General features: G+C 48.7%; 1 protein-coding gene and 1 long non-coding RNA gene across 51 annotated transcripts in view; one reads left to right on the forward strand and one right to left on the reverse strand.

Annotated features, from left to right (window-relative positions):
* Window positions 1-22,737, forward strand: part of MYT1L (myelin transcription factor 1 like) — a 446,903-nt gene that overhangs the window by 391,412 nt on the left and 32,754 nt on the right. For all 50 annotated transcript variants that reach the window (XM_070236766.1, XM_070236774.1, XM_070236800.1 and 47 more), the window contains 3 exons: window positions 10,652-10,714; window positions 18,924-19,007; window positions 20,330-20,551. In XM_070236766.1, the coding sequence (XP_070092867.1) occupies window positions 10,652-10,714; window positions 18,924-19,007; window positions 20,330-20,551 (369 nt within the window). The remainder of the gene's footprint in view (window positions 1-10,651; window positions 10,715-18,923; window positions 19,008-20,329; window positions 20,552-22,737) is intronic.
* Window positions 12,692-20,833, reverse strand: LOC138917947 (uncharacterized). Its single transcript, XR_011426641.1, has 2 exons — window positions 20,721-20,833; window positions 12,692-13,079 (listed from the first exon to the last, which is right to left on the reverse strand). It is a non-coding gene; the product is annotated as an uncharacterized lncRNA (long non-coding RNA).

Raw genomic sequence — 22,737 nt, forward strand, 5'->3', positions numbered from 1 at the left:
CCCAGAGGGGTGGGTGCTTGCTGTCCCTCTGGGCCATCCCAGGCTGTGGACAAACCCCAGGAGTCCAGCCCTGGGAGGGCCTTCGACTGGTCCCTAGCAGGAGCTGGCCCAGCCCACCATTGGTTGGGCTGATTCCCATGCTTCTGAGTGGTCACCTAACTTGTTCTTGATTGCCCCCAGTGTCAGCGCGCTCAGCACTCCCAGGAACACCTGTGCTTTCCTGGGTCGGTGCTACAATGAGACAGCTCTCACTGAAAGTAGGTCCCCAGCCCTTATGGACATTCAGAGCCAGACGACCCTCCTCCTCGTGGAAGGCTTCCACGTAGTTCAGGGCCGCACTGTCTCCTGGAGTCTTCTTTCCTCCAAGCTAAAACCTCAAATGCTTGATTTATTCTCTCTCGAATGACGTGGTTCCAGTCCTTTTGGCCTTGGTCCCCGTTGGCGTATAACTGGATACACGGTTTCTATCCCTCCGGAAGCCAGGCACAGATAGGACATTCGGGAAGCAGCCATTTGTCCTGCTGCTGGACTTCCACTACCTGGCCACCTGAGAGAAACCTGTCCGGATGAGTCTCAGGACCTTGGGGCAGTCATACCTTACTTCTGCCTTTTGCATCCATTTGGTTTATCAGTTTGCTTTTCATCTTCTTTTTTGAAGCATAGCTTCCTTTTTCCATTTAGTCCGTTTCTGCTAACTTGCTCTTTAAACAAAGTCCAGGTGGGGAGAACCTGCACTTCTCCTGCAGGTGCCCAGTGGCGACTGAGCGGCATCCTTTGCTCAGCTCAATGGCCACAGGAAAAAGTGGAAGCCGCCACGGTGGTGTTCTCACCCCAAACCAAGATGGCCAACCGCGCATCCCAAACTTAGTTCTCCGAAGTTACTGATCTTCAGTTCAGGCTTTGGGTAGAGCTGTGAGCCATTGGAGGCAAGGTCACTGTCTTCCTCTCCAAGAGGTTGGAGAGAGATGTGGCCCAAGGGCAGGCAGGGTCATTACAGGGTCTCCACCACAGGACACATCTGGACATGCTGTCATGCACAGAGGTGAGGTTGCGTCCACCCAGCCTCCGGGCTCCCACCCTCAGATCGCCCAATCATGTGAGCATCCTGTGGGGTCTGTGAGAACTATGGGGTCTCTGTAAGGCGCCTGCAGCAGCCCCTCCTACGCTGCACTTCTCCTCTCCCCTCCTTTCATCTTCTTCCCCTCCCGCCCACCGTGCTCAACTCTCTCCTTCCTGGCTTTCCCCTGGAACACTCTAGCTGATTCTAGTCTTTTTATCAGTGGAACATACTTTGCTGATCCCAGAGCCTGCGCGTGGGGTCAGCACACCCAAACTGTGCTGGTTGTCAGTGTTCTGACGCCCCCTCTGCTCTCTTGTCGGCCCCCCTCATAACCGGAGGGAAATCATGACTACCAGTGATTATTAGAAACCACTGATGGCTGTGTCCTTGATACAGAAGTCTAAAGAAATTTTATTTTGCTTTATGAAATTTTATTTCACTTTCCCACTATTTCTTTCACTCTCCTCATTTTATAAGACATTGAGAAGTCCTTATCAAGAAATAAAAATTGCAAGTGAGGGAACAAATGAACTTTTGTGTCTTTAAAAACAAGTGAATCTGCCTGATATGAGGGATAGACCATATGACAGGTCTGTAAGGTAGGAATTATTGATAATAAGGGGACATTTAAAAAGAGTCTAGTAGAGAAAAAAGGCACCAGAAGAGAAGAGAATTTTTTCTAACCACAACTTGTCACTCCTGTGTGACCTTAAACAATATACTTCACCTATTTGGATGTCTCCTTGCCTGTAAAATAAGGATTTTTGATTAATCTATTTCTAAAATCTTTTACAAAACTAAGAGTCTGTGGAATCATTTGTAAATTTGACAAATAAGCAAGATGTGAAACGGGAAAAGGCAGATTCCATAGGAGGAATTCCATGGGAAGGGAGAACATGCTAGAACTCCATCTTTTATAAATGTGAGGCTAAAAGAGGAGAAAATAAACTGAAAAAATATTTTAAAACTAGATAGTTAGAAACAAGAGGAGAGGGCAGGAGGCAGGCTCAGGGGACAGGAAGAGAGGAGATACAAGGCATGGGAAATACACAGAATCCCAAGATTATGCAAGTAGCAGGTTTCTAATTTTTCCTGTTTAGAATAAAAAATGCTTTCTCCATGAGACAAGATAGAGGCTTCAAAAAATAAAAGATCCACAAACATGACAAACAGAAAAAATAGACAGGAGGAACCAAAATAAAAAGGACATCCAAAGTAGGAACAAAATTTAGCCAAAAAGGAGAAAAGGTGTGGCCGCCCTCCCCTCCGTGGCCCTAGGATCTTCCCTTTCTTCTGTCCTGCAGGATGGGCTTCTCCTTGTGCTCACCACAGTCTGCACGCTTTAGGAAACTGGACTGCCTTTAAAACATATAAACTTCCTGCTTCATTTAACTTGTAAGTGGTTTGAAACCATCAATGGACAGAGAAATGGAACTGATGTCCCTGAGTCATTGTGGTTTTTACAGCCTCAAAGTCACCAGCCATGTAGCCCCACAAAAGCCTGTGTCTGACCCAAGAGGCGGCTCTGAGCCTCGGTGTCCTCAGACTTGAAAAAGCAATGTAGGAGCTGTGTTGACTTCACAGCAGCTTGCTTTTCCCTGTCTGCCCTTCGGAGCTTGGGCGTGGGCTGTGCATGCATGCCTGTGAGTAGTGGTCGCTGCGGGAACAGCTATCGTGGTCGTGGTAGGTCGTCTCTGTCTGTCTCAAGCACAATCCAATTGGTTCCTGGTGTTGACAAAATTGGTGTTGTCCAGCCAGCACCTCTGCAAAGAAGCCCCTCCCCACCCCACCTAATCAGTAAACTTCAGCATGGCCGACTCATCATTCCGTGTGTGCTACTTACCGCTGAAGACCAATTGGATACGGTCGCAAGTGCTTTCTCATTCGTAGAGGCGAGGAACGTCTGCGAAAACATTGCTAGTAAAGTAGAGGTGCTCACTCCTGCACATCTCAGTCCTGTTCCCGTAGCCAGAAAGACATTCCCCGCAACAACATGCATATGAGCTTTAAAAACCTGTTTTCAGTACACACAAATGGTGGTAACTGCCTAAGAGCTCAGGTTAATCAGCTAAAGGTGAGTACTTCTTTTCTGGTCCCCGTCCCCAGCATCCCAGCCCCATGTGAGCACTCTGCATGCCAAAGCTGAAGCCCCACTTGCATCATGAGGGTCGCAGTGAATGCGGACAGGCCCCCGAGCGTAACGCGTCACCCTCGTAAGGACAGGAGGTTAGAATGGGGGTTTCTGTTGCCTTGAGTCAGCTGCACCAGTCAACTTTTGTATTTTTTTTTTTGCATGGGTCCTTCGAGTCCAATTCCAATTCTGACTCCGGCTGCCCCAGCCTCTTGTCTAGCCGCTCCACTGCTGCTGGACGTGCATGTGCTCTGGCAGCAGTTTCCCATGGACACATCCCGTTAAATGAATGGGACGTCAGGATGTGCTAGGTACGTTCGGCCGCACTGGACAGGAGCCTATTCCTGGATGTACCTGGGACACCATTCAGCAGGCAGCAGTTCAGTGTGGCGATGAGGGGGTCTCATTAGGCTCCCACTTCCGGGCAACGAGGCAGCATGATCTACAGAGATGACTTATACGTTAAGATTTTATAGGCTGCATGATTGAAAGAAAATTGAAAATTGCATGCAGCATGAACAGTAGAGCTGCTGTGGCAGCCTCCCTCCCCTGGGTGCTCCCCAAACAGCCAAACTTGCAATTTGAGTGTCCCGTGGAAAACGGACCCAGGAGCAAGGCCAGACCCAGCCTCAGCTCTGTTTGGGGCCAATACCCCGGAGCCCTATCATCCAGCATTGACAGCCAAAGCCAGGGCAGCATACACCATCCAATGCCATGCTGGGGGCCTGGGGCAGGGAGGGACAGGGGTGGTTCACAGGCACATGTTAGAGTGAGAGGTGACCCAAGGTTGACGGCAGGCCGGCCCCTAAATCAAAAATTGAACCTGCAGGTAAGCGCCCTGTTCATCGGCGGTCGATGCCGGGTGCACCATCCCAGTGGACTCTACAGGCCATGTGCTCTGTGCAGTACAATCACTGGGCATCGCGGGCCTGATGAAGCTCCCCACTGGGTCGCTGCCTGTCTCCACCTGCTCCTCCACACCACGTGGTCCTTGGGCATTCCACCAGCCCAGGGCTCCAGAGACCAGAACTTTGAGCCCCACCCACACTATGACACCCACTTCTTAGCGACCTGAGGCCCAACCTATTTCAAAACGTTATCGGAATCATCAAAATGAAATTTGTTTAAAAGTCACATCAAGGTTCCCTTTAAAATTCTTTTTCATTTAATGTTTTTAAGCGTAATTTAAAAAGAAAAATGCTTGGAACTAAAGAAAAAAGGGTTTTTATTTATACGTTACATACATGAGAAAGCAAGTCTTCCACTAAATTCTACCATTGTTAACCAGTCGACGTTGCATTTTGGAATGTGCAGGTTTCCTAGTACTGGAATAGCTAAGCACCACGTGTCAAAGCCCCTCGCCCGACTCTCAAGGGATGAGGGAAAGTGGGAGAAACTCTTCCAGGAGGGGTGGGAGCTCAGGGGCTCGGGATGGGGGAGGTCCCCAGCCAGCCCCCTCGGCACGCCACGGTGCAGTATAGGTGGGATAACGAGGCGGTCACGACCCCTGCCCCGTCTTCCAGCCCCCACCGCACAAAACCCGCAGTGGCCTCACAGGGCTTTATTCCCAGGACCTCCAGCGTGTGCGCAGAAGTCCTGGGCCATCTGTGTTTCTCAGGGGAGGCGGGAAGAGGGGGGAGGTTGAGCAGAGGGCCTAGGGGAGGCCCCATAGGTGAGAGGACATTAAAAGGGAGCTTGGAAAGTGCCGCACCCAAGGGCTGACCCTCCGAGGTCGCGTCAGAGTGGGAGAAGCTCAGGATACATATACTCAATAGTGAATTTATTGAATTTCAAAAAAAGAGAAGATTATTGAATGTCTTACAAATTAAAAAACGATTTATAAGATTTTGTCTTTCCTTGAGTTTCAGGTAATATGTTTAAGAAACTGGGCAGAAGTGATGCAGAATGCTTTTAAGTGACCTGGTTTCTTTCTGTTTGGGGAGAAAATTGCAGACTTGTAACCTAAGAATCAGGATATACCATTTTTCCATTTAAAAATATCTTTATTTTGCACTCTGCTACATTTCTTTATTGTTTCCCATGTATATGACAAAAAAAATCAAGACAAAGAAATGTATTTTTAGAACCATATTTCTTTAGGCAAAGACAAAATTTTTGAATTAAACTTTTTATATAAGTGGGGCGAAGGTTTTTAGATCTGTGGCCTGAATCATTCCAATTTAAAAATTCATTTTGCTGCTATAGACAAGGCCTAATTTTACATTTTCATGATTTCTTTTACAATTGAAGACATTAAGAAAAAAAATTACACTTTTTCCTATTTTGTGTTTTACTTATTAAGTTCCCTTGATAGAGTTGCCATGAAGGAAAGGAACAAAAAAGACTGCTAAAGGAGGTCTCCAAGAATTCTTCACAGAGCTCCGAGTGTCAGTCTGACATTTGTATTATTATTCCAAATGCTCAGTGAGTATTTTTCTGTACATTTTAGCTACTATGCTCAAAATGAGGCATGTTTGAAAATCAACTAGGTCAGGTCAGCCACAGGGAGAATTCCACATATAGTTCAAACACATCAGCAGTGCTTCCAACCTTTGTTTATATGATTTTTAAAAATAAATAATTGACCCTATCAGGATGAGAGGTCATGAGTCTCTTCAAAACATTTTTTCTATACGTTGACCTTGGGGAGCGGGCCAGCATAGCCCCAGCTCAGAGTCGCCCCACGGGGGTGCCCCGTTCAGAACAAGTGAGGCACTGAGGAGACGGCTCCCGGGCCTGTGTGCTCGGCGGCTAGACCGCCGCTCCACCTCCGGTGCAGACGGATGGTGAGAGACAGACGCCGACCCAGACTGGCTCGTGTGTTTCCCCACGTTGTATCCAGCAGGGGAGCATCAGCAGTGCATTTGGTCCCCAAGAGCAAATGTCTGTGTTTGTTGAATCTGTCTTGGACTCCCTCTCAAGGAGTTCACTGACATCTGCTAACAGAGCTGATGCCACCTGGGTTCACCTGTTTCAGCCCCTGATGTGTAGACAAAGTAACTTTAATGTGTCCATTCATTAACTAGAGGACACTCCAATCATGAAAAAAATGTCATATTTTAAATGTCTTACTTAATGTAACTATTTATCAAATTCTCATATTTATTTTCGAGAGAGAGGGGATGACAGAATATGGAGGAAGCACTTTAAAGATATTCTTATAAATAATTAAGCAACAATACAGCTCCAGTCAGTAGATTTAAGAATTTACATTTTTGCTACCTTGCTCCAGGATTGTGGTTTTGTAAACAGGAGAAACACGGTAACACATGATATGCTTTGCTGAAGGACAAATTGGAGTCAAACTTGAGAAGCAGGTTGCCCGTCATCCCATTTTTGTGATGTGTGCCAACGCAAAGTCACAAGATGCTCACAGTTATTCGTTCCGTGCATAGGTATTAAGCTCTTTTTTGATGGTAGGGTGCATTTCTGATGACTTGTATGTAGGAGTGGTCAGTGACGATTCCTACATGGGTCCACCCACAGTAAATATTTTGGTGGTAAATAGTTAAGAGAAAGCCAGGGGCACAGAAGGTGTTCTGGGAGGTTCCCGCCCAGACACCTCTTTGCCATCTTAGATCTGCAAAAGCAACAGACACCTCGCTTGTTCCTACTTGAGAAGGGCTATTTCCATGAAATCAGGAATTCAAAAGTTGGTGAGTGGCCCTGATTTTCTTTTTTTAGATTTTGTCTGGATTCTGCAAAACTTAAACACTGCTTAAGACATTTTATTTTGATTTTTCCATCACCATTCTTAAATGTCTATACAAGACCCATTTTTCCAGCCAGATAATAACATGTCCTACCTAAAATTAGTTTCCCTTGATATTACTTGAATCCCAAGGCAAATGCAAGATTGCAGATAAGGAAGGGAATCACAAATATTTTTGTCTCAACCATATCCGTAAGGCGACAAATGTAGATCCAAGATGATTTATTCATCCTTTGCTTTCTCAGGGTGTTTTTACTAATAGCACCTTTGGTGTGGAAGAGAGAAAAAACGTCCAAAGCAAGGGTTTTATTTAACACCACTTTGCCTCCCTAAAATAGACTTGGTGTTATTGTCCATGAGAACCGCCAGGAAGCAGGGAGCACCTTTCAGCTGGGGCTTCTTCCCTGTGGCCGCCCGAGAACTTCCGTGCTGAGAACCTGTGCCTGCCTTAGAGGGAGTTTCCATGGAAACCCAGTCAATCTCTTCTGCCATTTCAAAACCCAAGCTGTGCAGCACATGCTACTGTCTGATTTTATCCACGGGGGACTTTGATTATCCCACATGGGCCTCCCTTTACGGAAAAGACGTGCTCTTAGATGGGTAGATCCCAATCGAATTTTTGTAAATCAATTTTACCCGCCCCCTTATCAAGGGTCCTGGAGCTGGCTCCATCTGAGAAGCAAAGACCCCTTTCGTTAGATAAATAATCACTTTTCATTCACTGACTTCAGAAAATTGTATTTTTGAATGTTGAGATTTCTTAAGGCTAGGAAATTTGTATGTAAATCCAAGAGTTTAAAAAAGTCTTAAAGTCTTAATCAGTCACATAAAAATGAATCTTAGAGCTGTTGGAAGAAAGAATAGTTGAGAAACTGCCCTGGGCTGCCTTCTGTGGTCCAGAAGCACCACCTAAAGATGAACCAGCCGAATTACCGCCCTTGAAAACTAGAGGCTGCTGATTTCAAGGGGACGCTAACAAGGAAATGCCGCGGGTGCCTCTGAGCACGTGTTCACCCCCGAGTGGAGCTGGGGAACTGAGGATACGGGCTGCCATCAGTTCTGGGCACTTCGTTCAGCATCAGCCAAATGCAGGGAGGACAGAAGGGGAAAGAACTTCCCCGAGACAAGTGCAGAGCAAGCCCTTCGAGGGTCTCACCTAATTTTCATCCTCATCACACAGATGAGCAGGGCGTCTTAGCCCCAGATGAGGGGGATGAATCTCGGCAGGTTTAACTGTGTCCCCAGATTCAGGCAGCCAGCAGGTGGCAGACCCGGGATTTGACCCCATCTGCCTAATGTGAAACCACGAAAATAAAAACAAAACCTTTTAAGAGAGAAACCCCTCTTTCTGGGAATGTTTTCTTCTTTCCCAACACAGTGAAATCTCCAAAAATGAGCCAAATCAATATTTTGTTTGTTTGTTTGTTCTCATGGTGACAAAGGACATTTTAAACACGTCTTTTTTCATCATATGATACATTTGTAAACAGCTTAAATGCACAAAAAAATACTCCTAAAATCTTTCTCTTTCTTTTTTTTTTTTTTTTACCATCAGTAAGATCTGATTTTCATTTGCTTTATTATAATGCCTCATTTTAAATCTGAACAGAATATGCCAACCTCCTCCTGCCCCCACCAAAAAAAGACATGTGAAAAAATTTCTACTTGTGTTGAAACGAATAAATTTTAAATAAATTTGCACTGTGCTTAAATTAGGAAAAGTTTAAGGATCTTTTTTTTTTTTTTTTTTTGAGCAAAAAGCAAGGCCAAGTGCATCTTATTGGCTGGTAGGAAACATTTCTATTTCTTGATGCATCTTCAAACAGAAACTTGCATGAAGATTAGCTTCTTAGATAGAATGATTTGTACTGCTTTCAAGTTTTCCTCCCTATGGGAGCTTTCTGGGGCAGGGGTCTCTCCACAGGAGGTTTCGTTTGGGAAATCAGCTATTTAAGTCATTATTTAGAAAATAATTACTTAGCAATCGACAGAATAGTCTTGTGATCAAACTTTAAGTGTACATACAGCTGTTACTTTAATAAAAATCAAGTTAATAATCTGATTTGGGGTTGTCATTCTAAGATAGATAAATAGGTAGATAGATAAGTAGGTAAGTAGGTAGGTAGATAGATAGATAGACAGATAGAAAATGATAGATATTGTTTTAAGCAGCTCATTGTTCTGCCTCAAACTCGTATTTTAAAAAACCCTTATTCCCCTTATGCACCCCAGAGTTTTCTCTATTACGTTTTCACTCACTGCTTAATTTTCCCAAAGCACAGGCTATAGATTAAACTTTAACCTTTAATATGAGATGGCAAATACCACTTTCTATACCCTGAGAGCTAGAATTATGTTCCCTTGCTCAGGACTAAACGAGAATTAGACAATTTCTAAATACCAAAAATTGTTTACACATCTAAGCATCCAAATACGGCATTCACACACTTGAACTTTCCCCAGTGTCATGTCTTTTCATTTCACCCCCTGACTCATCTGACCTGGAGCGAGCCCATCTCTAAGCAAGTCATTAGCTGGCCTGGTCTCAGCATCAGACATCCAGGGTGACTTTCCAGGGGAAAGCAAGTTGAAATCTCTTAGAAGCAGAGTACATTCATTACAGATTTAAAATTTGTGGGTTTTGTCCTTGCTAGGAACTCAGGTGCTCGCTGAGGGGGGCCGGGCACAGGGCCTCACCTGAGCGTTACTCCCAGGTGGCAAGACTGCATCACTTGGTCCTGGTCGTTGTTTGAGAGTTACAAATTTAATGGAGAGAAAGAAGAATTTTTTCTTAATTTTTGTCCTTCATTTTGACATTCCTGCTGGTACGAATGCAGCTGAAGTAATTTAAGGGAAGCTGTCTCTGTAGGACAACCTGATTGTTCTTGAGATGGCACATTTAAGAAGCTATGTGGAGGGCAACAATTACAAAACCCTTTCCGAAAACGTTCTCTCCATCGGAACAATGGCAACGTGGTGGTTAAGCACCTGGATGGCGCTGCCTGGACAGCGTACAGGGGCAGCATGGGTGCCGGGGCCCATCTAAGCATCTCAGCTGACTCGACCTGGCCAGTCAAGAGAGATCTGTGCTCTGCTCAAGTCAGAGAAAGTCACAAGGATTTTTTAAGCCACCTGAGAGCTCAGAGATGGTCTGAAGGATTGTTGACCTACTGCCGGCAGTTCTGGTGCAGGTTGCTGCCGCACCGGACTCTGGGGTTGACCGGTTGCCAGGCCATGAGGAGTGAGTTGAGTGGGAGCCCATTGTAGTGCTGGTGTTTGGAGTTTAGACAAAGACCCATCTCTCAGACCACTGTGTGGATCTTTTTATGTGAAAATCTTGCTTCCTCTATGGACGGTGTAACCACAAGTCTTGCTATACCTGGGTTTGATGGGACTAGAGGGAACAAAAAGGGAAAGACCCAAGAGACCTTTAGGGGTAATAGAGACACTTAGGGCCCAAGGAAGCTCCAGAGACTACTGAATCCTAGGCAGTTCCTGAAATTCATGATCCTTCTGGAAAGTGTCCTTGTGCTTGGAAGGGAGAAGGTAGTCAAGGCCGTGTCTGGAGGTGGTGATTAAGGGGCATGTCCATGCACCCTGATAAGGAGTTCCCCACTCCAGGCCGCCTCATCCGCGTGGGAGGTTAAGCATTACAGACAGCTTGCTTTCTGGATAAATAAGAAAGTTAATTGCTCAGGGAATTTTATTTCTTTCAAGTAAATCGCCCAATTTGCATTTTTGACTGCAGGTGCCCAACCCCTGGCTGTGACGGCTCTGGGCACATTACCGGCAACTACGCTTCTCATCGAAGGTAAGTAGAGGTGCTTCTTCTCTCCATTCTTTCCTGTTTACCATCTATCATGCACGAGAACACTGCAAAGGGCGGGCTTTGACACCATGGGTAAATTAAGGGTCTAGAGGCCCACAGACCACCAAGCACACTGTCCTCATCGGGCCTTACTTCAAAGCTCCAGAAGCACAGGCTCCTCTTTGCTATCTCCCCTGTCACGCAACTGGTTCCATCTGCAAGAAATATCGGTAAACTCATCTAGGAGCACGTCTTTCTAAATTGAAAGAGTGCAGGAAACACAACGCTCGCTGGTACACGACGGGACCCCCAAGAACATCACTGAGAGGCAAGCGGTCCAAGACCACCGAGAGCTGATCTCTTAAATATTGAGATCTGAGCCACAAAGCTGTGCAGTTACTCTAAGCAGAGCTGACCACACAGAAATGCCTACCCTTGGGCCAGCCCCGTGGCCGAGTGGTTAAGTTCGCATGCTCCACTTTGGCGGCCCAGGGTTCCGCCGGTTTGGATCTTGGGCGAGGACATGGCACTACGCATCAGGCCACGTTGAGGCGGCGTCCCACATGCCACAGCTACAAGGACCCACAACTAAAATATACAACTATGTACCGGGAGGCTTTAGGGAGAAAAAAGGAAAAATAAAATCTTTAAAAAAAAAAAAGAAAGAAAGAAAGAAATGCTTACCCTTACAATTCGAGGCCCTGTCACTCCCATGGAGAAGGGAATGTCTAAAATACAGCGTAGAGATTCAGTCATCTAAGATAACAAAAATTCTATACTAGTCGACATTCAGTAAATATTCTACAAACGTCTATTTTATGCCAGGCCCTCCCTATGTTAGAAGTGAATTGAAAGAACCTTTTGGTACCATGTCTACACAAAGGTGGATCCAGACTCAGTGGTTAGGAGCAGTAGTTTCTTGTCATGTTCAGTTAAGAACAACAAGCCAGGGGGCTGGCCCCGTGGCCGAGTGGTTAAGTTCGCGCGCTCCGCTGCAGGCGGCCCAGTGTTTCGTTGGTTCGAATCCTGGGCGCGGACATGGCACTGCTCATCAGACCACGCTGAGGCAGCGTCCCACATGCTACAACTAGAAGAACCCACAACGAAGAATACACAACAATGTACCGGGGGGCTTTGGGGAGAAAAAGGAAAAAATAAAATCTTTAAAAAATAAAAAATAAAAAAAAAAAAAAGAACAACAAGCCAGTGCCAAGCCAAGGACCAGACCATGTCTGAGCAAAGACCCACTGGAGGCAGAGTCTCCAGCGATGGAAGGCAGTGCTGCATCCCAGGAATAAAGAAGCTAAGTTACTATAAAGCGAGAGTCCGAGAGTAGAGGAGCGCTCCTGCTTTCAATGCATCCCCCACAAAAAAAAGAGAGAAAACTGGGACAGTTAGAGCAAGTGGCAGTGCCAGCAGCCTCTCCACTGGCCCTGGAGGAAAGGGGTTTGCACAGATCCAGCAGAGTGCATCCTGTGGGTCTACACCATGTGGCCGCCAGAGTGACCAGCCCCCAGGGGTCAGAGCCGGGGATGCTGACGGTTGGCTGGTAGGGTCTGAGCTGGGGACAGAGCTCATATGGGGGGTTGTGTGCTCACTAAGATCCTACTCCAAGACCTGTGCTTCTGTGTTCACTCTTCAACCATTTGGGAGCACCGTTGTGTTTTTTTTAGAGATTGGCCCTGAGCTAACATCCGTTACCAATCTTTTTTTTTTAATCTTCTTCTCCCCAAAGGCCCCCAGTACATAGTTGTATATAATAGTCATAGGTCTTTCTAACTCTGCTATGTGGAACACCACCTCAACGTGGCTTGATAAGCGGTGCTAGGTCTGTGCCCAGGATCTGAACCTGCAAAACCCCAGGCCGCCGAAGCGGAGCACACGAAGTTAATCACTCAGCCACAGGGCCGGCCCCATGGAGCACTGTTTAAACAATACGTGTCTGTGAAAAGCAAGAATTACGAACGCCACAAGGAGAACTGAATGATGCCGTTTATGGAAGGATTCTTCATACTCATTTGATGAAAAGGTCTCATCCTCTAGACCAGGGGTGTCCCCTGGGCACAGCTGACATTCAGGGTCGGCTCATCCTTTGCTGTGGAGCTGCTCTGTGTGCGGTAGGATGCTAAGCAGCATCCCTGCCTCCACCTACTGGATGCCAGGAGCACCACTACCCAGTAGAGGCAACCACAGATGTCTCTAGACTTCGTTGAACATTCCTGGGGCCACTGCCCCAGACCACAGGGTCAGGAGGAGACTTGTGATGTTCATCTGTTTTCACCAGGCAGTCGAGAGCCAGCCAGGGTACTCTGAACGTAGAACAAGGGTAACCACCTCCAAGAAGAATCGCCAGAGCAGGACCACTGCGCTAGAGCAAATAAAACAAAGTCAAATTTAAAACTCCAGTTAAGTATAGAAAGCCAAGCACATTCTATGCTACTCCGCCTTTTAATTTATCTTGGAAAAGAAATGTCTTAGTCCTTCATGACCAGAACGTCCAGCATTTAATCGTGTCTGCACAACTAAAAGTGAATATTTACCGGTCATTTCATGTCCAAATGTCGTTTTTCTATTGTTTTTTTTGGAGGGTTTGGCATCATGTAAATTTATTCATAATTTGTTTAAACATTTTTATTTACTTAACTTGCATCTTAGAATGGTGGATATTAATATAGCATAAACCTGTGAATGAAATATAATTTAAGCTTAGATTCAAGCTGGGATCTATGCCTGGAGTAAGTAATACAGGGTTAACGTATAGAGTTGGAAAATGAATTTGATTCTGTTTTCAGCAAATTTGAGTAAAACATACAGCCCTATACAGGGTTAGCATATTCAAAGTAGAGGACATTGTAATATTATTTATCTTAGTAATAACCTCCATTGCATAAAAGTGTGAGTGGGGCTGAACACTTTGTTAAGCAAAAGTCTTACCCTCAGTTAGCAGTTCTTGTGTAAATTGGCCACTAACGAAAGAAAGAAACAAACTTCCCCAGTCTCTTGATTCCTGATGGCCAAAAACACACGTAGAGAAACTTTTGTCAGAGTTAATCTTCTGTTGTCCGTTTCCCAGGAACATGAGCTGATGTTACCTGTGCAAACTCTAGAGAAAACTTTACTCAGAGGGTGGCTCTTCAGGTGTCTCTCTAAGTTTCACCACAGTTCAAGTCAGTTATATGAGTTTGTGGTGTCTTCATGCCCCTCCGTGGGCTACAGTGAGAAGAGAAGTCAGAACAAGGACCCTCAACACGTCGAGGGTGGTAGACCCGCCTTGAGCATCTGCCACAGAGGAACGTGCAGCCCGGTGCCAGTGTCCTCCTGAGCACAGTCTTGGGAACTTAAGAAAGTGTGCTTTCATCTGCCATCTGCAGAGCCACACTGAGCATTAGGCAGTTTCATTTCTTTTCACACCAGAAGAAACTGAGACTCCGAGAGGTTATATAGCAAGATGGAAGTCAAGTTCATGTTGTCTGCCTCCAATGTCCTGTCTCCTTGTGGACTTCCATGCCCCACACAGCCCTTGAAGTTTCAGCTCCCTGTGGGGAAGTGAGGCCACCCAACCCACCCTAGATAGGATCTAGTTTGTGCTGGCTTTGGTTTTGGTTCTAACGGAGATGAGGTTTTTCAGTCTCTACCTCATCTCTGAAACTTTCCTAAATTCATCTAATCAATGATTTTTGACTGTCTATGATGTTCTATCAAAAAAACTCATCATCAAATACTTTGCCCTCCCCTCTGTCCCCAGTGAAGACGGAGAACTTGCTTACCAGCCCATACAAAGGTGCTCATAAAGTTCACAGTCATTGTCAGGCTGTATCTTGGTCTTCTTGCTTTCAAACAACAAAAAAATCCAGGTCTTCAGCTTTCCCTCAAGGATCCCATTTCCAGGCATCTTTATACCTTTTCCTGACCCTTCTCCAGGATGGCTTTTTCCTGCAATTTTCAGATGTGCTGGTACAGCGACCTCTCAGCCTCCAACCACACAGGATTCCTAGGAGGCCCATTGTTTTCTCTGATTCCATCATCCCACCTACAGGCAGCAAGAGACCCACAGGCCCAGAGTTGTTGCTCTAGCATAGAAGTAATGTCTATGGTTTCCACAAATGATTATACTACATGAATCAGACTCCCATTGGAAACCCTCCCAGTGTTACAGAGCAGCTGTACCCCTAGGGTTCCAGAATGTTCTCTAATAACAAAGAACAGTATTTATCGATCACTTACTACGGACTCAGAACATTACTGAACATTTTGCATATACAATCTCACTATCCAGTGAGAATATTATTTTTAACCCAATTGCATATGAAGAAGCAGGGCACAGAGATCCTATGTCAGCCACACTTCAAGTCCTGTTTCTCCCGGGGCACCTTCATTTTGCTCTTTTATAAGAATGGGCAAAATGTGTGAGCCTCCAGCACGACAGGCAAGTGGTCTGACCATATCACTCTCTGCTCCTCGGTTCCAAAGTGCTTTGAGAAGTCAACGCAAGGAGCCCAAAGGCCTTCCAGCTGTGAAGTGGACAAGTCACCAGGTACTCAGGAAGGCAATGAAAACCAGGCCTGAGGAAGCGCAGACACCAACAAGGAGTGAATAAGTCCCCCTTCCAGCTTCTTGGGTCCTAGTCACAAAGTCAGGACATGTGACTCCTCATCGGGGAGCTCCAAGGACCATCGAGGCGTGGCGCTGGCTTATCCCATAGACACCGGCTGTCACACTCGCAGCAGATCTCTTCAGCCAGAGAGGCAGTGGCAGTTTCTCCTTCGACCTTGGGCTTCAGCTGCAATGCCCATCCCAGCACCATTTCTGGTCTTGAGACCACAAGGCACACCTCCCTCCACCACAGCCCTGCTGAGCACTCCACATCTTGGCCTCCTGTAAACGCTCGCCTGTCTGAGAGCTGTCCACATGTCCCAGCCGAGCCTTTCCCCACCCAGAGAAGGCAAGACCGAAAGTGTTGACGATGGCTCCAAAATTTATAAAATTCCATGTGAAGATACAGGTCTGTGATGAGCTCCTGCATCAACAATATCGAGTCGCGGAAAGTACAGTTTCTGCCCAGGAAACTGTTAATCATATAGAGCGTAATCGCAAATGTCAACCTGGAATTCTAGAAACCTAGTAAATTCAGTAAATATTTATTGACCACACAAAATGTGCTAGAGGCTAAAGATACAGATAAAGACAGAGACAGATAGAGATCAGATATAGTTATTAAAGCATGAGCATGATAAAGAAGGCAGGTCTTAATTCTGACCAGGGAGGGTGGGCCAGAGAAAGCCAGAGAGAGGCGGTGACCTCTGAGCTGCGTGTGGACGGCTGGGTAAGAGTCGCTGGGTCATGACGAAGGAGGAAGAGCATTAGAAAAAGCGTTGTAGCAGCAGCAACAGCAACAAAAATCAATGTACATTTGACAAAGTGTGAATAGTCAGTTTGGTTGGAGTTTCGGGGGTAAGTAATGGGAGTGGTTACCGATGAAACTCGGTTTTAGGAGTCCTTTTATATTCATATGGGGAATTGAGAGAAATTTAATTCTCTAGAATCCAGGAAGTCACCCCAGTGACAGAGTGGCAGGGCTGACTTTCGGCACAGAGAAGGCGCTGCTGAGAGACAAGAGGCCTCCAAAAGCGCACTGTGAGGGCAGCGTCCGCGAGAAGACTGGGAGCGGCGGGGCGGAAGCAGCGACAGGGAAGCTACGCGCAGCCCGCGTGAGGACAGGCTGGTGGGCCAAGAAGTGGGAGAGGAGGACAGGCTGAATGTGAGGACGGAAGGGCCGAGGGAGTGCCGGATCTCCCTGGGGGACAGATGGGTGAAGGGCCATGTCCCTGTCTGAGGTCAAGAAGCCCCCAGACAGAGGGGATCAATTTCTGGTTAAATGCATTACCTTTGAGAGTCTTATGGTACGTGCACGTCGACGGAGGAGGCAGGGCTGGAGGAGGAGTGAGGGTGTGGAGTGTCCCCTGCTATTTGGCTCATTGGAAGCTCCGTGGAGTGGACAGAGAATCACACATTTTAGAATGAGAGATGCGTCCAAACACTGAGAGACTCGCTCCCACCGGGAGCCCTGAGCTGGCAGCCTAGGGAGGAATCACTCCCGCCACTCTGGGCACACGTCGCTGGACAGTCTGTGGTCCTGCAGCGTGAACTACTATGTCGCTCAAACCAGAAGGAGAACACGGGCCGAGTGACCTTGTTGGGTTCAGATCTGGACCCTAAGGAAGAATCACAAATACGGACGGAGGCAGAAGGACAGGATCTAAGTGTAAGCACCATTCCTGTGGGGACCTTGGAGACCCGCCTGGGCTCGGTTTGTACCCAAAGCCGGCGCCATGGGCATCTTCTCCCCAGAACACGGAGGAGGCGGCTGAGGCTCCCCATGGCTGACTAGGGGCAGAAGTGGCATTTCATTGTGCCTGTTGATGCCACGTCTTGTCAGCTTCTCTCACCCAGGGCCACCTGGGAAATGCCGCCAGATGGCAGCTCTGTAGAGAAGCTCCGTGCTGGCCTCGGCAGCAGGCAGCAGGTTTTCCTGCCCAGGTTTGAAGCAGAAAACAAGTTTTAAGATAGCAATCAATGCTTAGTTCCATTTTTCCTGGGGTCCCTTGTGCTCAGCTGTTGGTGGGGAAAGCTCTCTTGTTTCCATCAAGCATGGAGATCAGCAAGAAGCAAGCGGGATGAAGCCAGCGGCCCACGCATTCAAATGCTGCCCGTGAGAACAGACCCCTCGGCCCTGCACTGTGGGACATCAGTGCTGACAGGAGAGCCCGGCCACTGCAGGGTGTGGGCTGGGATGGCGCTGAATACTGGCAACAGCAGCCAGGCAGGTGAAAGGACCAGGCGAGGACCCAGAAGGTGAGGAAAACCGTCAAGAGCAGCCCCACCGCCCAGATGTGCCCAGGCCTCTCACAGGCCGGGGCCAGCACCCCACGCCCACACACGGAGACGACAGTGCCTCTTCTAACCCACACGCCTGCTTCCCAGAACCCTGGAAAAGTGACTGTGGGATTCCTAGCCCTAGGAGGCGTTCCAGGACTCTAGACCAGCCCGAGTCGAGATCGAGGCCTCCAGGCCGGTTACTGTCAGTCAGGTCTAGACCGAGGTTCGCTGTTATTTCTTCTGTTTTGGTTTCTTCTGATTTATTTCCACCCCAGCCCAGGTCTCTTGAGGACCCAGAGCTGCCCCTCACTCCCAAGTTCACGGGGAGAAGACGGGGAGCAGAGCAGAGGCGGCCTGTGGGGTGCTGCCTCCCCCGAGAGGAGCCAGGCCACTGCACCAACTTGGGAAAACGCTAAGGAAAGTGGGTAGTGAGGGGGTGATGGGGAACGGGCCTCCCTTTAGGAGTAAGGCCCTCCACCTGAGAATCAGTGTATCTAGAAAGAATTCAGAACTGATAAGAAGGACATATCTGTGAACTCAGCAAGACACCGAGGAGCCAGCATATCCCACCTGGGACACAGCCGTGCGTTCCTGTCAGGGTTCCACTTCCACACAGCCGGGCATCTCAGTAATAGTCTAGTTTCTGGTTCTTGCCTAATTTCTGGTTCTTCAGTGCTTTGCAAAGAATCCCATTTATTCTACATATTCTCATATATAACAGCCTAAAAGCCTGTGGTTAGCCTATTGTCAAACAGAAAAATAGACACATACATCTGTGTTCCAGCTAGAAAATTTCCTTTAGACAAACATGAGCCTCTATTTCCAAAAATTTCAAAGTTAAATAAAATAAGCACATTCAGCTTCCACCGTGCCTTCTGCAGGTACACCCAGAAGCCTGTACTTGATAAGCAGGAACAGATCGCCAGCATATCGTTCCCTCCCAGGGTGGAAGGGCTGGCAATCTGGCTGTGTGAAAACAGTTCCAGGAAAGAGAAGCAGGGAGGCGCACGTCCTCCTCAATGTCCCTCTCTGGTGCGTGGGTCCATCTTCCCTCTCTCTCAACAAGGAGTTCCCCAGCTCCTTCCTGGTGACTCCCCATTGCTTCCACTTCTGCCAGCTGGCCAGTTTCTCTGGCCCACCCAGCCCCTCGGTGCCCTTGCAAGGGGCTGAGGTGTCTGCAGGCTGTGAGAGCACACGGTGGGGGGACCCTCCTCCGATGCTGTTTTCATGCCGAGAAGCAGCGGCTTCTGGAGAGGATGGAGTTGAGCCCCATCCTGGTGAAGGAAGTCTGCAGAACTGACAGTGAGGCTGTTCTCACATCCTGTTTCTTCTTCAGCCTTTCAGGGTGCCCGAGAGCAAAGAAGAGCGGCATCAGAATAGCACAGAGCAAAGAAGACAAGGAGGACCAGGAGCCCATCAGGTACGCGCAGCACAGGGACGGGCAGGGCTGCCGGCCAGGCGCTCAGATGACACGAGGGAGTGCGCGTGGAGGAACCACAGCTGCACCAGGGCCTTAGATGTCAGCCGACTGCAATGTCAGACTGTCGAACCCAAAAACCAAACCAGAGTGTCCCTGCCCATGGGCCCACAGCGTCCTCTAAATTACGGGTGCTGTAACAAGCAAATACCATCCTTCTGACGTTCTGAGTAACCAATGCACAAGAAACATCCTCGACCCCGGGGGGGGGGGAGCAGTGAATGTACTGGGAAAGGCAGATTCATGAAAGCGTAGGAAGGTGTTAGCTCTAGCACCAAAAGTGAACATTCTGCTGGCATTCTGGCTTATGAAAACCCTCTAGCTACACTCTGCCTCGCCCGAAAGCAGGACTGAGACCCACGGGTGCCCTGGCCTTGAATGTGTGGGGTGAGAACGTCAGCCCCAATTCACCTGGGCCTGTGCCCAAACGATGCCCAGGGGGCCTGGTCTCAGAAATCCATAACAGAGACCTTGTGCTCTCTTCCCAAAGTTTCAATCTCACTGGATATCCTTAGAGAAAAATTTTGATGAAAACACAATAAAATTAGTTAAACATTTGTTTGCAGTGCTGGCTGTGTTTCCTCTGCCGTTTGCCGTAACCCCTGACAGAGAAGTCTCGGAAGCTGGGTCAGCCTACTGTTGACCTTTAGCTCCAGCCAACGATTTTCCCATTTGTTCACAAAAGTGAACTGATTGTGCACTGTGCGCCAACACCATCCCGGGACCTTTCATTAAATACAGCCTCTCCTGCTTAACATCCTGTCTGCAGGGGTGTTGTAGGGTCTCCAGAAAACACGGCCAAACAAATAAGTGTTTTCTAGCTCTATCTTTTGAGAAGAACACAGATTTGTAAAATAATCTTTTAAAAATAATTCTCCAATTTCCCACTGACTTTGCATTTTTCCACCAAAGCTGTGATTCTCTCCAAAAGTGGTGTCTTCTAAGTAGACACCTGCATCTCTCTTGATACAACAAACTGGATCATCTTTTCCACGTGCTGGCATCCATCATTCCTCACAAAGGGCAGGCGTTCTGCTCCAGAAAAACCTCCTTTCAGCAGCTGCAGATCAAGTATTTCTGCGAGGCTGAACTATTTCATGGCCCCACTAGGTGGTGTCTTTTAGTGACCTCTTCCTTTCTTTTTCTTTTGCTTGAGTAGAAGAGGTGCTTTTTCCTTCATGTCAGGTTATTTTGACTTAGTTGTAGAGGCCACCAGGTATAAGACGGCAAGACAACAGCGTGTGTCTCATGTGTCTGCTCCCCAGATGCCCTGTTCCCGGGTGTGACGGCCAGGGCCACATAACCGGGAAGTACGCCTCCCACCGCAGCGCATCCGGCTGCCCCTTGGCAGCCAAGAGGCAGAAGGACGGGTACCTCAATGGCTCCCAGTTCTCCTGGAAGTCGGTCAAGACGGAGGGCATGTCGTGTCCCACGCCGGGATGCGACGGGTCGGGGCACGTCAGCGGCAGCTTCCTCACGCACCGCAGGTGAGTGGTACCTGTCTGGGCTCCCGGCCCGGGCAGTTCTCCTGGGAGGGGTGTGTCACGGCGCGCGCAGCTCCTAACTCATCACCCACCGCGAGAAAGAAAACACCGAAAACTGCGACACCAAACTAACAACCGTCTGAGGCTTGGGAAAAGAAGAGAAAAGGCTTACATTCGTTTTGAGAAGTACAGAGTCATCCCACCACATCCACACACTAGCACAGCGGGCTGAGACGTCGTCGACCAGGCTCCAAGGTCAGAACTAGGTTTTCGTTTTCCGTGCACGCGCACGCACAACACACGCACGCACAGCACACGCACGCACAGCACACGCGCACGCACAGCACACGCACGTCTGTGGGTTTAGCTGTTCATTTTGGCAGGCGGTCCGGTCCGGCGGCTGCGTTCCGAGAGCGCCCGGGAACAGGGAAGCCCATGCGCCCTGCGGACGTTCCCCGTCCAGGGCACCTGGTTACCGCCAACCCCGTGCGCGCATCGCGTTTTCTTCTTTTCATGCAAATAGATCACGATGTTTCTTAGATATCTGCCCAGGACAAGCGCCTTTTCCCTGCCCCTGGAAGCCCTAGACTGGCCGAGGTGGGCACTGTCCTTGGATGGACAAACCTCCCACTGCGCGCAGAGCGCCGCCACCTGCCCGCTGGAAGGCTCCAGCGCACGCGGCTCAGTCCCGTTCCAGGAACTCGAGCATAGGCTTCCCGCTGCGGACGTCTGCGTGTTCTCGGGCGAGCGCATCTTCAGGATGCAGGCTAGAAGCAAAAACGCTAGTTTTTACAGTTTGACAGGCAGTGCCAAAATGCCTCCAAAAAGTTCCTACTTTCTTAGATCTTTGGCTATCGATTAAATGTGTAAACCCTGCCCATGTGGCATAGGAATAAGGGTGTACGTGTTTTGCAATCTGACACAGAGACAAGTTCCATTCCTCTGATCAAATGTAAGTACTTTGGGTTCCACAGCTCTCACACCAGGAGGTGGGCAGCTGCGGGGGAACGGCTGCGTGTCCTGGGCTCTGGGGCATCTGCGGAGCCCAGAGTCCGAGCCTCGGGCAGTGGGCCAGGAGGCCTCGCCAGGGTCATGCCCTGTCCCCCCCCCCCCCAAATGCCACTGGGCCTCACCCCACACACCTCTGTCTGACACCCAGCTGCCACAACCAAGGTGATCTCGTAAAGATGCCTGCCTCTCCTGGGCTTCGGGCCTCTTCCCTGTTTCTTTTCCCCAGGGACAAGTCTTACCAGGGTCTCAGGCGAGGAGAAGGGAGTTGGTCCAAAGGGGTGCCCTCGTCCTGACAGGACAGAACCCCGGGACGCAGGCCACATTTAGCAAGGACAGTCATAGCTGACAGATTCGTGTTACTCGCACAGTTTGCACCCCGAGAATCTCTCCCTTCTAGAACCCCCATCAATGCTCTCTCTGCTCTGCAGACCCCTCCCCCAGAGCACTGTGGGTCTGCCCTCCACTCCCGTAGCCCCCCAGGGCTAGGCAGACTCTCCTTTCAGGGTCCCAGGTCCCTGGAGGAGCCACAGAGGCCCAGGCACGCGGGAATGACCACATGGCCCAGCCTCCCACCCACCAGCTGTGCCGGGAAGGGCCCTGGGGCTCTGGTCCAGGCGTCGCTTCCAGCGTGAACTGGAGCCAGGACTGCGACCTCTCCAGCCTCTCAGGCCCAGGTCCAGCAAAGGGCCCACCTGTGGCTGCAGAACTGTGCAGAGGCTGTGAAACCTTATTTTACTATAAAAGCTTAACCAGGACAGTCTGAACTGCTACCTTTAGTCCTCTCGAGGACAAAAAGGAAATGGATGCCGCGTAGGCAAGTGCGCTGAGCCCCCTGGTGCGGGGTGACTAACCGCGTCTTCTGCAGGGTCTGAAATGTCTGTGCGTGAAGGAGAACAGGGCAGGGGGCTCGTGGGTCGAAGGGATGAGCAGGGCCGCGAGCAGCGTTCAGAACAGACCTGCACTTATTTTTGTGGTAGTCAGAAACGTATACCATAAAATTTACCATCTTAACCATTTTTAAGTGCACAGATGAGTGCCATTAATTACACTCACACTGTAGTACAAGCATCACCAGCTTCCATCCGTGGACCTCTTCTCATCTTCCCAAACTGAAACTCGGCCTCCAGTAAACACTGACTGGGCGCCCTCCCCAGCCCCCAGCACCCCCATCTGCCCTC

The sequence above is a fragment of the Equus caballus genome, chromosome 15 (assembly GCF_041296265.1).
Source record: "Equus caballus isolate H_3958 breed thoroughbred chromosome 15, TB-T2T, whole genome shotgun sequence".
In the NCBI taxonomy this organism is placed as follows: Eukaryota; Metazoa; Chordata; class Mammalia; order Perissodactyla; family Equidae; genus Equus; species Equus caballus.